The sequence below is a fragment of the Acanthopagrus latus genome, chromosome 13, assembly GCF_904848185.1.
Source record: "Acanthopagrus latus isolate v.2019 chromosome 13, fAcaLat1.1, whole genome shotgun sequence".
Classification (NCBI taxonomy): Eukaryota; Metazoa; Chordata; class Actinopteri; order Spariformes; family Sparidae; genus Acanthopagrus; species Acanthopagrus latus.
The window spans coordinates 26684704-26699720 of NC_051051.1; the positions used below are offsets into that span (position 1 = coordinate 26684704).

Consider the following 15017-nt stretch of genomic DNA (forward strand, 5'->3'; position numbering starts at 1 on the left):
GTTTGGTTACTGTGTCTAATAATATCCCTGCAGTTAGTTTGGAGCCTTACATGGCAGCTGCAACACTGACAGGGTTAATTCTCAATAACAGATGATTCAGTCTTTATGAGGCACAACCTGCCACATATACAGATTCTCTCAAAGTTAGTTAAATGTCAAATAACATCAGCTCATGTTTCTCTGTAAAAATCACACTTGAGTGTAAACTATATAATGTCTTATCCTTCTGGTACTTTCAATGTAAGATATATTTTTGCTTTTGAACCAAAAAGAACCAAACAGCCTGTAATGTGAACATGATTCATTAGAATGGAATTTGTATTGTGAAGCAGCAGAAGCAGGAGTATGAATGCTGGAAACGTCGTGATCATCTTGAGAATGTAAATTATAGTGTGAGCTAAATGCTCAGAACTAAACTGCACTGCTGGCTCAACTCTGTATGAAGACGCAGCAGAGAGAGACTGTGGAGCTCTGAACATAAGGCTCTAAAAATATCACAATGTGTCAGTTTGTCAGAAACTGGAGGCCAAAGGTTTGCATGTTTAGATAAACACAGGTTATATATCAGACGTGTTAAAGATTTTCATACTGATGGGATGTATTCAAAATTATATATGAGTAAAAGTAAAGACATTATGTTAAAATATTTATTTGGTAAAAATGACAGTCACCTGTATCAATAGTATTTGAATAAAAGTAGCTGATATGACATGAACTTGTACTAAAAGTACATTTATAGCAGTAAATGTACTAGTATGTATTAGAGGTAGAAGTAAAGTGTATGCATGTATAAACTGATACTGATAGTTGACTTGGCATTAGTGTGATCAACAAGCCAACTTTCAGTGTGTCTTTGTTTTATTTAATCCAACTGCAGATAAAAAAGATGAATTTAAAATGTGCTGCTCTGACTCTGATGCCAGCAGCATTCTGCAATGTTACCTGCAACTTGAACTGTCAAATAAGAGTCGTGAGGTAAAACGTAGAATACCTGTAAATAAAATAATATGAATATTCAAACGTTTAAATATATATGTATGTTTGTGTATATTACGTTAATAGTTTAATTGAAACATCTGTTAATATTATACAATATCTGCCAAATGTAGTTGCGTGGAAAGCATAAAGTAGCATACTACTGAAATACTTTTACGGTGTATAGTTTATACAGTTGATTAAGTACTTAAGTACTTGCACTAAGTAAATGTACTTAGGGGTATTTCATAACTGAAATTATGTATTATGTTATATAATATGATGTTATCTATCAATACGATAAACTCTGTGGTATCAATCCAGAGAATGGTCGCTGCTGCTCGCCACGCTGCTGCCTCATGTTGTCTTCACTTCGCCCTCTCTTCACTTATGTAATCATAGATCACAACACCTCAATATGATTGGCGGATTTAGGTGGCTGTTATTTTACGCAACCAATCATAGCCAGAGCGCCGACTCAGAGGGGCGGAAACCGACCAATGGGACTCCACTGACGTCACGACAGATATTATATGTTTGTGTGACGTATGCGGCCTTCAGTTAGAGTCGCCATCTTCTTGTCGTCGGAAACGAGCAGAGAAGGACGACAGGCGGCGGCTGAAAAATACGAAATACCCGGCGTTGTTCTTCAACTAGTCAGGGCCGAACAGTTAGCTACATGGGTACATGGACTGCCTGCTAATCAATGGTTATGCTAATCATAAAGTCCGTGTAGGTTTTCCCGGTTCGCTCAGCTCAAAGATGGACGACAAAGCGGCGAGGGAAGATGCCTGCCGAGAGTATCAGTCCTCGCTGGAAGACCTGACATTCAACAGCAAGCCGCACATCAACATGCTGACCATTCTGGCCGAGGAAAACCTCAACTTCGCCAAGGATATCGTCGCAATTATTGAAGCGCAAATAAGCAAGGTTTTTATAAATATAGAATACTTTCAATCTCAGATGCTTTATGTCGATGTATGTAGTAGGCCCAGTCGACGATGTGCTGTTGGCTATGCTAGCTGCTAGCTAAACATGGCGGCTGTGTTACACGACATGTCACCTAGCTACGTTAACTTGCATTCCGTTGTCTTCCTTTGGTGTAACTCAGTCGAGTCGCACTGCCATCGTCTCACTCAGTAATTGTGTGTTAAACTGAAACCTCGTTTAATCATTGAAATACATTTAATTTGCTTTAAAGCAAGACATCAATTTTACTATCCTTTTGTCGAAACTCGCAGTCGAAATTAGCTGTAACGTTAACCTGGTGTGCTCTCGGGCCCAACGGAAGTGAAAATCCACCGTATTGTATTTTATGTACAATATTTGAGTATCACCACGAAAATCATTAATACTCATTAAATGTAGTAATACAATGAGTTCGTTCAGCTGAGTTACTTTCAAAGTTTTGAGAGAAAAGTTAAATTGTACAGAGCAGCCATTTCCTGTCTAATTCGACGAAAGGTCCGTAGAACACTCTTAAAATCGAGGATTAACATTTTTACCAGAAGTGCGCCGGTTCGATGGAAATGGAGACAGTGTTGATATTTTAAAACTTTATTATGTAAGTGGGCATTTAAAAAAATCTTCGAATCGGTCTAGTTGAAGAAATTTGAACACAGAATTCCAATATCTACTAAGGTACTAATACAAACTCACACATATAGTTTATCCATAACTAAACAAAGAAGGTTTTTCCAGGACAAAAAGGTCCCCAGGACTTGTTTGAAGCTAGAAAGGTGGCAGGGTCTGCCACATAAAAACGCAGTGAAGCAGTATGAAACTCTGATGTCCCTGACGGTCAGTGTATTTATTCAGGCATATAAACAAATATGTTCATTAGTTAAATAACCAATGAAGATTTTTCTGAATAACATTTTGTTGGCAAAACTTACAAAGTACACCATTAAATTGCTAGTGAAGACATGGTGGTGCAATTGTTTGTTTTGATTTAAAAGTACTCAACATTAATAAGCAGAAGTGACACATTTTTGTCATAAATGATTAATTTACTATAATGGACATAACAAGCTTGGAGCTTCCCCCTGTAAGAGTCATGTGATAACTACTGGACTCACAGATTTTAAATAGTAGTCTGACCTAATGGTAAAATTGAATGTGTTAATGTTAGCAGGACAAGCTGTCTGTAAATCCTTAAAGAATGAGCACAGATCTTTGTTAGGAGACCGGGTTCAGATACGGTGGATTTTTACTGGACATTAGCAGTCCCTCCTTTTTAAACTATTATGAGTACTTTGGCCATTCGTCAGTGTAATCCTGCAGTGATTGAGGCCAGACCACGTCATTTGTATTGAAATGGTTTCGAGTCACATCTCTTGTCAATAAATATTGTCGACTAGCTGTTAAACAGAGAAGTGGCCTCTTTAAAGTCCCCTCCGCCTTCTATAGAAATGCATTTCAGTCAGCAGTTTGCCTCAGTTCTCTGTGGTCAGTGTTTGCACTGTGACGCCTGGCGAAACAAAGCTTTGGTCCCTTGAAGCCTGATCGGATTAGAAAAGTTTCTCTGCATTAAGTCAGTAGTGAATTTTGAATTACTGAAATGTCATTGAATGGTTAAAATGTTATAATAAAAAATGTGAAATGTGCTTTTTGTCATTTTTTATTTCCCAGTGTAATTTATTGGTATGACTCTGGTTTACATTTACACAGCTGAGTCTGACTCAGCTGGTTGCACAAACAGTATTTCTTCACCTGACGCTTCACAGTGTAGTGACAGTAGACTTCTGCTTTAGTTTAAATGCAGTTAGCAGCTTCTTTAACTAAATGTCTAAAGAATTTCTAATGGGTTATTGGCGCTTTTTAACAACTGAAGGGAGAGAAACATTTTGATGGGTAAAACCTTAAAAGCGTGAATAAAACTCACTGGGTGTGGAGCTGAAGACTAAAACTTGCTGATGTTTCATCTGGGTATGGTACAAAGAGGGTTTGATGAACAGAACCCTCTTTGGAGGTAAACCTTCCTGAGGACTTGACCTTTTTCTTTTTTCTTTTTTTTACTCTTCATGGACATGTTTTTTTGTTCTCCCCTGACTCTGAGAAAGGATCATGTGCTTCCTGAGATCCATATTTACAGACTCTGATTTGACTGATCATTATTGAAGATTTTTCGACATTTTTTTGTCTTTTTTTTTGGACTGATCGAAGATGTAGTCGAACCCTCAGTGAGATTGCAAAGGATTTTATCGAAGTATTTTTCCTCTGTTTTATTTTGAGTCCTGGATGAAGAAACCTCTGGATTGCTTTTTCTCCTTTTTTGTGAAGATGTGCGGAGTCCTTGCACCTTTTCCTCCCTTGGCACAGACTTTGATTTTTAACATCTCCACACTTTTTAATTAAAACCTTTTTCACACAGTGGGTGGTGAGGGGGAGGGCAGTTGGCCCTGTTAATCCTGTCAAGTTGTAGTTGAAGTATTTGTTCTGAAATGTTGGTTTTAACCCCTGTTGTGTTCTAAACTTGTTGAGTTCTCTATTGCTCCAGGCCCCATCTGCCGAGAAGCTTCCAGTTTTGTACTTAGTGGATTCCATAGTGAAGAATGTTGGAGGAGAATACCTTGCAGTGTTTGCTAAAAACCTAATCACTTCATTTATATGTGTCTTTGAAAAGGTACAGTTCTCTTTGCTGCCGTTTAGCATTTTTGTAAAATATAAGCACTAAAAGTCTTAAGCAGCCCACTTCACTTCCCTCCTGTTTGTTATGTTGCTTGCTTTTCTGTGATCTCCTGCACTCTGCTCCTGTGTACTTAATGCTATAACCTAGTCCTGCTAATAAAAGATACATCGTAGTTACTCTTTTTAAACTCTTCAGAAAATGTTAAAATAGTGTTTGAAAGTATATTTTCATCCTTTCAGCTGTAGTTGACATAGTGCTTGTACTTTGCTGCTGCTGTTGTTCTGAAGTGTTTCAGGTTTTTGTTGGTAGCTGTTGGACCAAGTCATGTCCTCTGTTTGTAGGTGGATGAAAACACTAGAAAGAGTCTGTTCAAGTTGCGATCGACGTGGGACGATGTGTTTCCTCTTAAGAAACTGTACGCGCTGGACGTCCGGGTCAACTCTGTGGACCCGGCTTGGCCCATCAAGCCACTGCCGCCTACCGTCAACGCCGGCGCCAGCATTCACGTCAACCCCAAGTTTTTAAAACAGGTGTGTATGTGCTGCAAACACAACATCAGACTGCGACCCTGCTTCTTTCTTCATTTTTGTTTCAATCTGTTGATTTGGTGTGTCCATGAGAGTTTGCAGAATTATTCCAGCCTGTGATACAGACTTTCTTGCAAAACTGCAGAGCCAGGTCTCCTTGAATGATAAAGCCAAAATAACCCCACATTTCAATGAGGTTAACTCATTTTTAAAAATGTATCAAATAAAATGAAGGAAAATTTGCATCAGCTCATGAAGCAAATATGAACTGCTTCAGCTCGAAGTAATTTACTTCCCCTGGTGAGTCGCTGTGATTGCAGGTGTCAGATTTTTGCACCTCAGCACCCCGTAACTGAGTGTTAGATGTCCTGTGCCTCTGTGTTTGTGATGGCCTTAGAATTGTGCTCTGAGCAGCCGGATGTGGTGAGTCCTGTTGTCTTGGATGCAGTGTTGATTATCTGTGTGAGTTTGACCCAGTTGGTGAGAGAATATGTTGAGGAAACGGGCGTAGAAGGATGGTTAAAGTGCCAGAACAGTGTCTGCAGTTAGAGGACAGCATGCCTCATTTTTACTGACATTTTGTCTCTTTCCTCGACCTATGAAAACATTTGAATAATATAGCCATAAGCTAAATTTACTTGAAGGAAGTTGTGGATACTATTTTATTTCTTATAAGATAAAATTGCTGGACTGAAGAAGCAGCTGATCTCATGTTTGAGAAGCTGGAACCTGAGACATGGTCATTATTTTTTCCTGGAAATTGGCAGGTTCATAATTTGTCATTTTCTTTCAGTTAATCTCTTATCTTACAGTTTCTGTAGATGAATCAATAATGAAAAAACATTAAGTTGGTGGGACAGAAACTCAGCGTAAACTTTGTTTGAGGATAATGTGTTAATTTTGGTCTGACTGCCGTCTCTTGTAAATTTGAAGAAAGAAACTCAAATGTTGTTTCAATTCTCCAACATGTGCAGTCAGATGAGGTGTCCTCTCCACCTCCTGCCACCACACCCACCCCTCCACCTCAGCCGACCCCACCACCAGCACCAGCACCAGCGCCGACGCCAGCTCCTGCAGCAGCGCCGGCCTCCCAGCCGGCCCCGGCCGTCAGTCAGTACAGTCTGACCCAGGAGCAGCTGATCCGTCAGCAGCTGCTGGCCAAACAGAAACAGCTTCTAGAGCTGCAGCAGAAGAAGATTGAACTGGAACTGGAGCAGACCAAAGCTCAGCTGGTAGGACAGAAAGTTTCTGATTCTAAATCTGCTTCTTTGTTTCTGTCAGTTTATCTTCTTTCTGTCTTATTCTCAGAGTTTGTTGAAAACAAAAAGATGTGCTCCACGTGAATTTACTTAATGTTGATGGGACGTTATAACTGCCACACTAAGTACACTTGGTCCATTTGTCCGTGCCGTGCCAAAGCACAGTTAGCCCTCTTCCCCAGTTCCTGCTGGTCCACACTCACATTGCTCCGGCTACAACCGGGCCTGAACACTTACTTTTGTAGATCATCACGTTGTAGCATGATCTCAGCCCAGTGGAGAACAACACTGAGAACATGACTTTATCTGACTTTTTTGCAGCTCACATTCTCCATTGTTTTGGTCCGGCCCTCTCACATTCCTGGATATCATGATTATGCATCACTATACTTGATGTCTACATTGCACACCTGTACATGTGCTCGAACCTAAAAGTCCAGACTGGACTTTGGGTTAGGGCACCCTTAAGTACTTATTTCAGTCTACCACAAGGTCAACTCTGTAATCAGTACTATTGATTTAAACATGTAATAAAAAAGGTACCTCAGGCAGTTACATGTCCCAAGATCAACTTTGCAAACAGTAAAAACTTTAGGTGTGGTGCAGGTGTTTACATACATCAGATCAATATAGGTGATTATGACTGATACAGCCACGTGCCTCAGCCATAAAAATTAGCATCCAGAAAGACTTCATAAATGGAAACAATAACCTGTAGCACTTCACAAAAGGCGTACAGGAACTCTTTTTAGATTCTTTATATATCAGCCTCCTAACTGCACCACATTTCTGTTTATCCACATGAACACCGAATCCCTGAAACAAAAGCACCAACAGTTGTTGAATGTCTCTACAGGTTGGTGGATTTGTGGTACCAACATCAACTCCAGTCTCCACTCCAGCAGCAGCAAGCACGGCACCGAAGCCGGTCAGCCAAACTGCTCCTGTGGTGCGACCGTGGATCCCTCCTCAGACTCAGACAGACTCCAAGCCGTCCACCAGAGACCCTCGTCTGAACCGCACTGGCCCCCCAGTCGGCTCCCAGCACAAAGAACATTCTGCTGGAAAGAGGGCAGACGCAACCACAACAGGAAGTTCTGCTCTGGCTCCTGAGAAGTTGACAAGGCCAGACAAGGCCAGGACCCAGAGGAAAGAGGTGCCAGAGGAGAAGCCCAAGTCCAAGTCTCAGTCTCCGTTGGTCAAAAGTGTCCAGAGTAAAAACAAACAGGTGGAGGCCGAGATTCAAAAGTCAGCTGAGGGCACGAAGAAAGATCCCAGACTGAGGAAACGCACACAGGAGAAGACTGGAGAGGTCAAAGAGGACGAGCAGAAGGAGAAGAAAAGATGCACCGACAAGAAGGAGAGGGAGGAGGCGGCACGAGGAGTAGAGCCTCAGAGGTTGCCCAAAGGGAAGCTGGTGAACGGCTTGGTTGCCAAACATGACCGCGAGGAGTCCACAGAGAAGGCCGAGTTCAAGACCGGAGGCAACGCCCGAACACACGCCAGGAAACGCACCCGCTCACGGTCAAGGTCGCGCTCCCCAGCTGCCTCCCCCAAGAGGAAGGACAGGCGTTCACCCAAGAGCAGAGCCAGGAGCAGCTCCTTGTCTCCGTCGCCTTCTCACAAACTTGGCAAACCTCGGAGGATTCGCGCAGATGAACCTGAACACGGCAAACCTGGTCGAGAGGACCGGCTCACACCTAAAAAGAACCAGTCAGAGAGCAGGAGGTCAAAGCGGCCAGCAGAGGATCGGCACTCTGAATCCAGAGACTCTCACTCCCCGAGGAGCCACGACGGGGGAAGCAAGGAGAACAAGGACACTTCTCACCGCTGGAGGAGCGGCTGGGAGGAGAACAAACAGTGAGTCCATCATGTCATCTTATATCCATCTTAGTAATGTTGACATACCTTAAACTAACGCTTGATGTCTGACCTCAGTTTGATAAAAGTCAAAATGTACTATAAAGGGCCAGGGATGCACTGATTGCAATACCCTTGGCGTTTTCTGAATCTGATAGATCTGACACTGACATCTAAACAAAAAGAAAGTTGATGTAAAATGTCAGTGAAATGAGCTTCAGATCAGATTCTTCCTGGTTCATTAATCTTAAGATTAAGACTTCATGTTACTGATCATGTGCAGCTGCTGTTGTGAAGAAATATTAAGCTTTGAGAAATTTTGACTCTTGAAATGCAACATTTTTGAAAATCCAGTAATTGATTTAGTCACTAAGGAAATGGTGCCAAGACATGTTCTGGTTCCAGCTTGTTAAATGTGATTATTTACTTAATTTGTGATGTATAAGAGATTCTTTGTGTTTCAAGAGATTAATCAGGTCAATGATGAAATTATTTCTGTTGTCAATCAACTTAATTGCAACATGAACTTGAGCCGAGGTTTGAGCTGCAGCTTGAGTTCATTTTGATTGTAGATTTTGTCTTAATTTAATCACTAATCACTGAATAAATAATATTGAATAAACAGATTTTTAGGAGCTTTCTCTGTTTCTGGATGAAGCAACAATTAACAAATGTATTTGTCTGTTCTTCAGCCTGAAGCCATCAGAAGACTCTCATGTGAAGCCTGGACCTCCGAGACACAAACAGTACAGCACCCCGACTCGACCCACAACCCCCCGAACCCCGAAACACCGCCTCAGTGTTGACGCTAACCTGCAGATCCCTGAAGTCCTTAACTCTGCCTCCAAGAAGGACCTCCTGCGGAGGGTACGTCACAAACACAGCTCAGATAACATTAAGAAGTTTTTAAAATGTAGAAGGACAATAAAAAGTAAATTGAGGAATACCAAGAGGATGTTTTGTTAAAGAGTTGTTGTTGTTTGTTTCTGCAGGCCAGTAAGCGCCTGGAGAGTGGCGAGATCTCCCAGGAGGACTTCCTGAACATGGCCCACCAGATCAAACACTTCTTCCAGTATCAGGAGGAGCTGCAGCAGCAGCACTCTGACAGCTGGGACGACTCCAGCAACAACTTCTCCAAGAAGCAGCCGCTACTGACCACGCCCCCCTCTGCCCAGCCCCGCCCTCATGACGGCATGGACGCAGCAGAGCTGTCGTACTATGAGCACAAGTCCAAGCTGAGGAAGACCCAGGTCGCGCACCGGGCCGCCGGAGAGGAGTGGGAGGGCGAGGAGAGTCCGGAGGAGGCAGAGGAAGGGAAGCAGGGGGAGAAGCCGAGCAGTGGACGGAGCAGCGGACACCCGCCTTCACATAAATACAGTCGGGCGTCACGGGAAAGACCAGGTGAGCCGGAGCAAGAATCGGTTGATCATTAAATGGAGCAACTAATGAAAAAGTTACTTTTTGTGTGATGTGAATCAATAAAGAATCAATAATGACTGAAATCCGTTGGTTAATGACTAACAGGTGAAAGGCGGAGTAAAGAGCGTGAGGAGCCCCGGCCTCCACCTGGGCCCATGATCGAGGAGTACAACCACGGCAAAGAGTTCCCCACTCTGAAATCTCTCCCAGGACTTCGCTTCAGGAGGAGAGCCGACCCCAGAGAGTCCAGTAAGTCTGCAGTTCTGAGCGGCTCCATGATGAAGTGTTGATCTGTTTTAACTGATCTGTGAAGACAAATATTATCTGTTATCTGTCGTCTTTATCCACAGAGAGGTCAGAGGTCAGGTTCTGGAGCTGCGGGGTGTCAGGGTCTCGATCAGTGATACTTCAGCAGGGTTAGAGACTCTTCTAAAGAGATCAGTTTACACATTTAATTAGGGGTTCAGCTCACACAGAGTCAGATCCAGCTCATCACTGTAGATCAGGAGGTCATGGGAGCTGTAGTCAGTAATGAGTTCGAGAGAAGACGAGTTCAGGACGGTGAAAACATCTTTTTAGGTCATTTAGATTTCTTCTCTGTAGTTTCTGTCTGCAGTAACCTTAAGTGAGCTGAAGCTCGTACTGTTTAACTCAGACACTTAACATGTAGAGTGACAGGATGTTAGCGGTTCACTGACGGTAACTGTCGCCAGAAAACGTCTTGATGAGTTTGTTTTGTTGTTTCCAGGTGAGCGAGAGTGGACCTCTCCGCTGATGGAGCGCCAGCGTTTAGACGATCGCGAGGAGCAGAAGAGCGGCTACAATGCTCCCAGGAGGTACGGCCCACCTACCGACTCCAGGCACTCAGACCCACGGAGGCCGGATGGACCCCCACCTTCCGGCACTGTGGTCCACAGGAACTGTTCGAGCCCAGCTGGTCTGGACCCGCCAGTGCCGAGGTTTGAGCGCGAGCGGCTGTCGCCTCTTCACCAAAAAGACACGGCAGAGGCGAGCCCGGTTCCTCGCTTTGAGAGCCCAAACAGTGAGCATTCAGACGATGCACCTCTGGACGTCCCCCTTCCTCACCCTCATCCTCCCCATCCGCCAAAATCCATCCTGAAGGCGCCGGCACGGGCCGGACCTCTGTCTTCTGTCCGACAGCACAGTGACTCTCCAGGACACACGCCTCCTCATGATGGAGGACATCCCCCCTCCATGTACGAAGGGCCCGGACACATGGGCCCCTCCAGACCCCACCCTTCCGGGTGGTACGAGGGTGGTGGCCCCGGATGCTACGATGACTCGTCTCGGTTTGATGGGCCTCACCACCAGGTTCCCGGCAGGTTTGATGGTGGTGGACCGCCTCACCACAACATGCCGGAGAGGTTTGACGGGCCCGGGCCCCACATTCCTCACGGTCCAATGAGAGGCGGCGATGGTATGGGCCGGTTTGATGGTCCGCCTCACCCTCAGGGCCCCGGGAGGTTTGATGGTCCCGTCGATCAGCGGCCTCCAGTCAGGTTTGAGGGACAAGGACCTGGACCAGGCCACTTTGAGGGCCCCATGCAGCACTTTAACAACATGGCTCCTGGTCCTGGATCTGGACCAATGGGCTTCCAGCAGCAGCGGCCCATGCGCTTCGATGGCCCTCCTAACCAGATGGGCCCAATGCGGTTTGACGGTCCTGGTCCAATGCGCTTCGACGGGCCCATGCAGCCTGGACCCAGGTTTGACATGCCCAATGTGTCCCATCAGGGTGGGCCCCCGCTCTATGAATCTGCCCCAGGCCAACAGGGCCCCATGAGGTTCGCACCCCAACACAACCTTCAGCCCCCCATGAGGCCGATGGCCCCGCCCATCTATGAGAACCCAATGGCACCCCAGCAGAACTTCAACATGGCCCCCCAGCGTTTCCAGGAGCCCATGAACCCTCAGTTCCCCGCGGGACCGATGCCCTTCCCTGCTCAGCCGAACCTGCAGCAGCCAGGAAGCTTCAACATGCAGCCGGCCCCGCCCTTCAGCCAACCAACCCCCGCCCCCTTCTACAACCCTGCAGCCCCCGCCGTCAGTATGCAGCAGCCGGTGAGTGAAACACCCGTCCACTAACCCGTCACCAGGTTTCATCCGCATGTCTTTACTTGTTAACTCAACACATTATATGAACATGTTGTTGCTTTTAATTAGTTTTTGAAATGTTCTCTTGTTGTTTTCAGGTGAACATGATGACGAACCTCAACCAGCCGTTCCTGCCTCAGAACCCAGTGCCTTTCAGACAGCCGAGTAAGATCCTCCCACTGATACCCAAACACGTCTGATACTGAAGAAGAAATACTGCCAGTTCAGTGTCTTTAACTGGTTGTTTTTTCTGTCCCTGTAGCACCGCAGGTCGGCCCTCAAGAAAACCACTTTGGTCAGGTTGACGTCAACGACCTGCTGTCCAAACTCATCTCCAATGGTATCATCAAACCCTCGCAGTCTGAACCGACACCGCAGACCGGCACAGGTCAGTGTTTTGTTGAAATGAGCTGCTGCTGTCTTCCTCAGGACCTTTGGTCTGATTACAAAGTTAAATTAAGCTGCTGGAAATAATGAACATAATTGTATTTTCCCCAGAAACAGCTGCTCCAGCTGTTCCACCTGTGGTGGAGGAGGAAGAGGAGGAGCCGGAGCAGGTGGAGGAGGAGGAGGAAGACGACAACCTCCCAGACCTCACCAGCTTCACCATCGATGACATGAAACAGTGAGTCCAGGATAGGTTCAACCTGACTGTTGTCATAAAACTTTCTGCTGTTTGATTTATGGGTGTTGTGACACCTTCTGTCTCTCGGGTCATTTTCACCCCTCAGGCGTTACGAGAGCGTCGTGACGAAGCTGTACTCAGGGAACCAGTGCTGTCTGTGCAGCATGAGGTTCACCGCCGCTCAGACCGACATGTACGCCGACCACCTGGACTGGCACTTCAGGCAGAACCATGCCGGGAAGGTCGCCAGCAAGAAGATCACACACCGCCGCTGGTACTACACCCTCAGGGTGAGTACACACACACACGTGCGCGCTCACACACACACACACTTTGCAGGTTTTTTAAAAACTTAAAGATCACTGAATTTTTGTGTGTGTTTGTTTGTGACCATCAGGACTGGATCGAGTTTGAGGAGATCGCAGACCTCGAGGAGCGAGCGAAGAGTCTGTTCTTCGAGAAGGAGAACGAGGAGGAGGTTCAGAAGAGTCAGGCGGCGGCGAAGGAGAAAGAGTTCCAGAGCGTGAAGGCCACCAAGGACCAAGTGGGAGAGGTGAGACTGTGTGACATCACAGCTGTGGTCATTCTTCAGCCAATCAGGAACGTCTGTGATCAAAGACTCACAGCCCCATTCAGAAACACAAGCGCATCTTTTTCTCTTGTAGAAGGACGAAATCCTGTTACAGGTTCAAAATGTTACTCAGATGACATCTTAACTGAGCACCTGAGTGTATATATAGTTACTTACTTTCCACTGAGATAAAGTTCAACATGCAGCATAAACAACATTGATTTGAGACGCAGCTGTTGTCTCTGCTGTTGTGCTGGTGGTCAGAGCACGGTGGCCTTGAGGGACAAATCCGAGATGAGCAGGAGCTAAAAATCAGAGTGAAACTTGTGACTGAAGTTTTTATCGGTCTTGTGTTTTTGGATTGTTTCCATCTTTTAATAAAATAAACCTCTTTCCTCGTGCAGTCGTGTGAAATCTGTCAGGAACCGTTTGAGACGTACTGGGTCGAGGAGGAGGAGGACTGGTTCCTGAAGGACGCCCTCAGGGTTGACGACAAGGTACGAAACAAGACCGCCACCATTCTGAATCTGCGCTTTGATCATTTGTTTATTCTGTTTCTCTCATGTTGAGTTTAGAGCTGAACAATAAGAAGTGATCCGGGTCGGATGATTCTGCATTCTGAGATCACTGACTGATGTTTGTTTCTCTCCACAGATCTTCCATCCCGCCTGCTTTGAAGATTATCAGAATGTAAGTAACTGAAGATGAAATCGTATCGATATAAATGATTAATAAACCTTCAGACGTCTGACCTGCTGCTGTTTGTCTCCTCAGACGTCGTCGTACATCGACGTGACGCCGTCGCCCAACAAGGTGCTCACTGACCACCCGCTGAGCACCTTCATCAAGAAAGAAGAGGAGGAGGAGGAGGAGGAGGAGGGCACTTCCTGTGCAGTCGCTGCTGCTGCTGCTGCCGCCGCCGCCGCCATAGCCACCATTGCTGCAGTCAAACAGGAAGTGGAGTCTGAGGCTCCGGAGCCTCCGGAAGTGAAAATAGAGGAGCCGGAGGTTTTAACAGAAGATGTGCAATTGGATCAGAACAAAGAGTAACGCTGCTGCTGCCTCACCTTCACTTTTCTCCGGAGGTGTTTTTAGCGTGCTGAGTCCTCAGCAACATAAACTTCAATACATTTTTGTATTTGGATTCAGCGCGACCATTTCAGGTCTGGTGTTTTCTGTGAATCGAATGAGAACTGAAATTGTTTATTTAAAAGAGAATGTTTTGTTTCTTTGGGTAAACGATGTAAATGATTTAATTTATAAATTAAAGTATTTTTGGTATCTCTGGTGTAACTGTGATTGAGTCGAACAGCTGCTGCCTGTTAACGTCTGTAAATAGTTGAACCGATCGATCGGGTTGTTTGACGACGGGTAGCTGCAGGTGTTGTCTTGTTTCTGGCTGCGTTCAAGGTAAGCATCGTCTGATTGGACGCCTGAAGACGTCGGCTGCTCTTCAGGAAGCGTTTTCTCCCGAGGATCCAAGTCTTCTTCGTTGGTTTTTCTTTGGTCTCGAGTTGATCTTTAATAAAAGAGTCTGAAACTTGTTTGTGTTTGTGTGAACAATGATTGATCTCAGTTCTATTGTCATTTAGGTTTAAAAGTCAAATAAAGGTTTAGTGGATTTAAAGCATCTGTCCTGGTGTTTTTATTTCATTTAACCTGAAGCGTCTTCGATGAACTCTGACGGTGTTTAAAGGAGCATTCTGTAGTTCACAGATCTTCAGTGCGTGATGATTTTCTGCCTGAACAAAACTAAACAAACTTTGTTCTCATGACTAAACATTCACTGACCTTAAAGGACACAATCTCAAACTGTTTTACTTCAATCAGACGGAGTTTAACTGTTGGTGTGAAATGTTCCTCTAATTTTATCACCATAATGACAGTTTATGATGTTAATGTTTGTCAAAATCAACAGCAACCAAAAATCTCACCACATTAACTGGAGCCCATCATCAGCTGCTAAACATGTCAATATTTAATGTGCGTTATTTTTCAGGATTTTGTTCTTGTTAAAAACACATTTTGTTGTTTT

At 45.0% G+C, this 15017-nt stretch overlaps 1 protein-coding gene across 3 annotated transcripts; it reads left to right on the top strand.

Moving 5' to 3' along the window:
- The first annotated feature begins 1531 nt into the window (after window positions 1–1531).
- On the top strand, window positions 1532–14609 carry pcf11 (PCF11 cleavage and polyadenylation factor subunit). Of its 3 annotated transcripts, none has more exons than XM_037118934.1 (18): window positions 1532–1905; window positions 4475–4600; window positions 4948–5136; window positions 6108–6365; window positions 7249–8252; window positions 8945–9119; window positions 9245–9653; window positions 9777–9920; window positions 10022–10087; window positions 10420–11753; window positions 11885–11951; window positions 12049–12174; window positions 12285–12411; window positions 12518–12701; window positions 12809–12964; window positions 13387–13479; window positions 13637–13672; window positions 13757–14609. In XM_037118934.1, the coding sequence occupies exons 1-18, from the start codon at window positions 1663–1665 to the stop codon at window positions 14030–14032; spliced, it is 5013 nt and encodes a 1670-aa protein (XP_036974829.1). In that variant the 5' UTR covers window positions 1532–1662; the 3' UTR covers window positions 14033–14609. The 3 variants fall into 3 exon arrangements, with proteins under 3 accessions (XP_036974829.1, XP_036974830.1, XP_036974831.1); XM_037118935.1 differs by having other exon boundaries at window positions 12291–12411; XM_037118936.1 differs by lacking the exon at window positions 10022–10087.
- The last annotated feature ends 408 nt before the right edge of the window (window positions 14610–15017 follow it).

Coding starts and splice junctions, on each gene's coding strand:
- pcf11 (XM_037118934.1), top strand. CDS start 1,663: ATGGACTGCCTGCTAATCAATGGTTATGCTAATCATAAAGTCCGTGTA. Junction 5,137..6,107: donor ACCCCAAGTTTTTAAAACAG/GTGTGTATGTGC, acceptor CAACATGTGCAG/TCAGATGAGGTGTCCTCTCC. Junction 12,412..12,517: donor ACCATCGATGACATGAAACA/GTGAGTCCAGGA, acceptor TTCACCCCTCAG/GCGTTACGAGAGCGTCGTGA.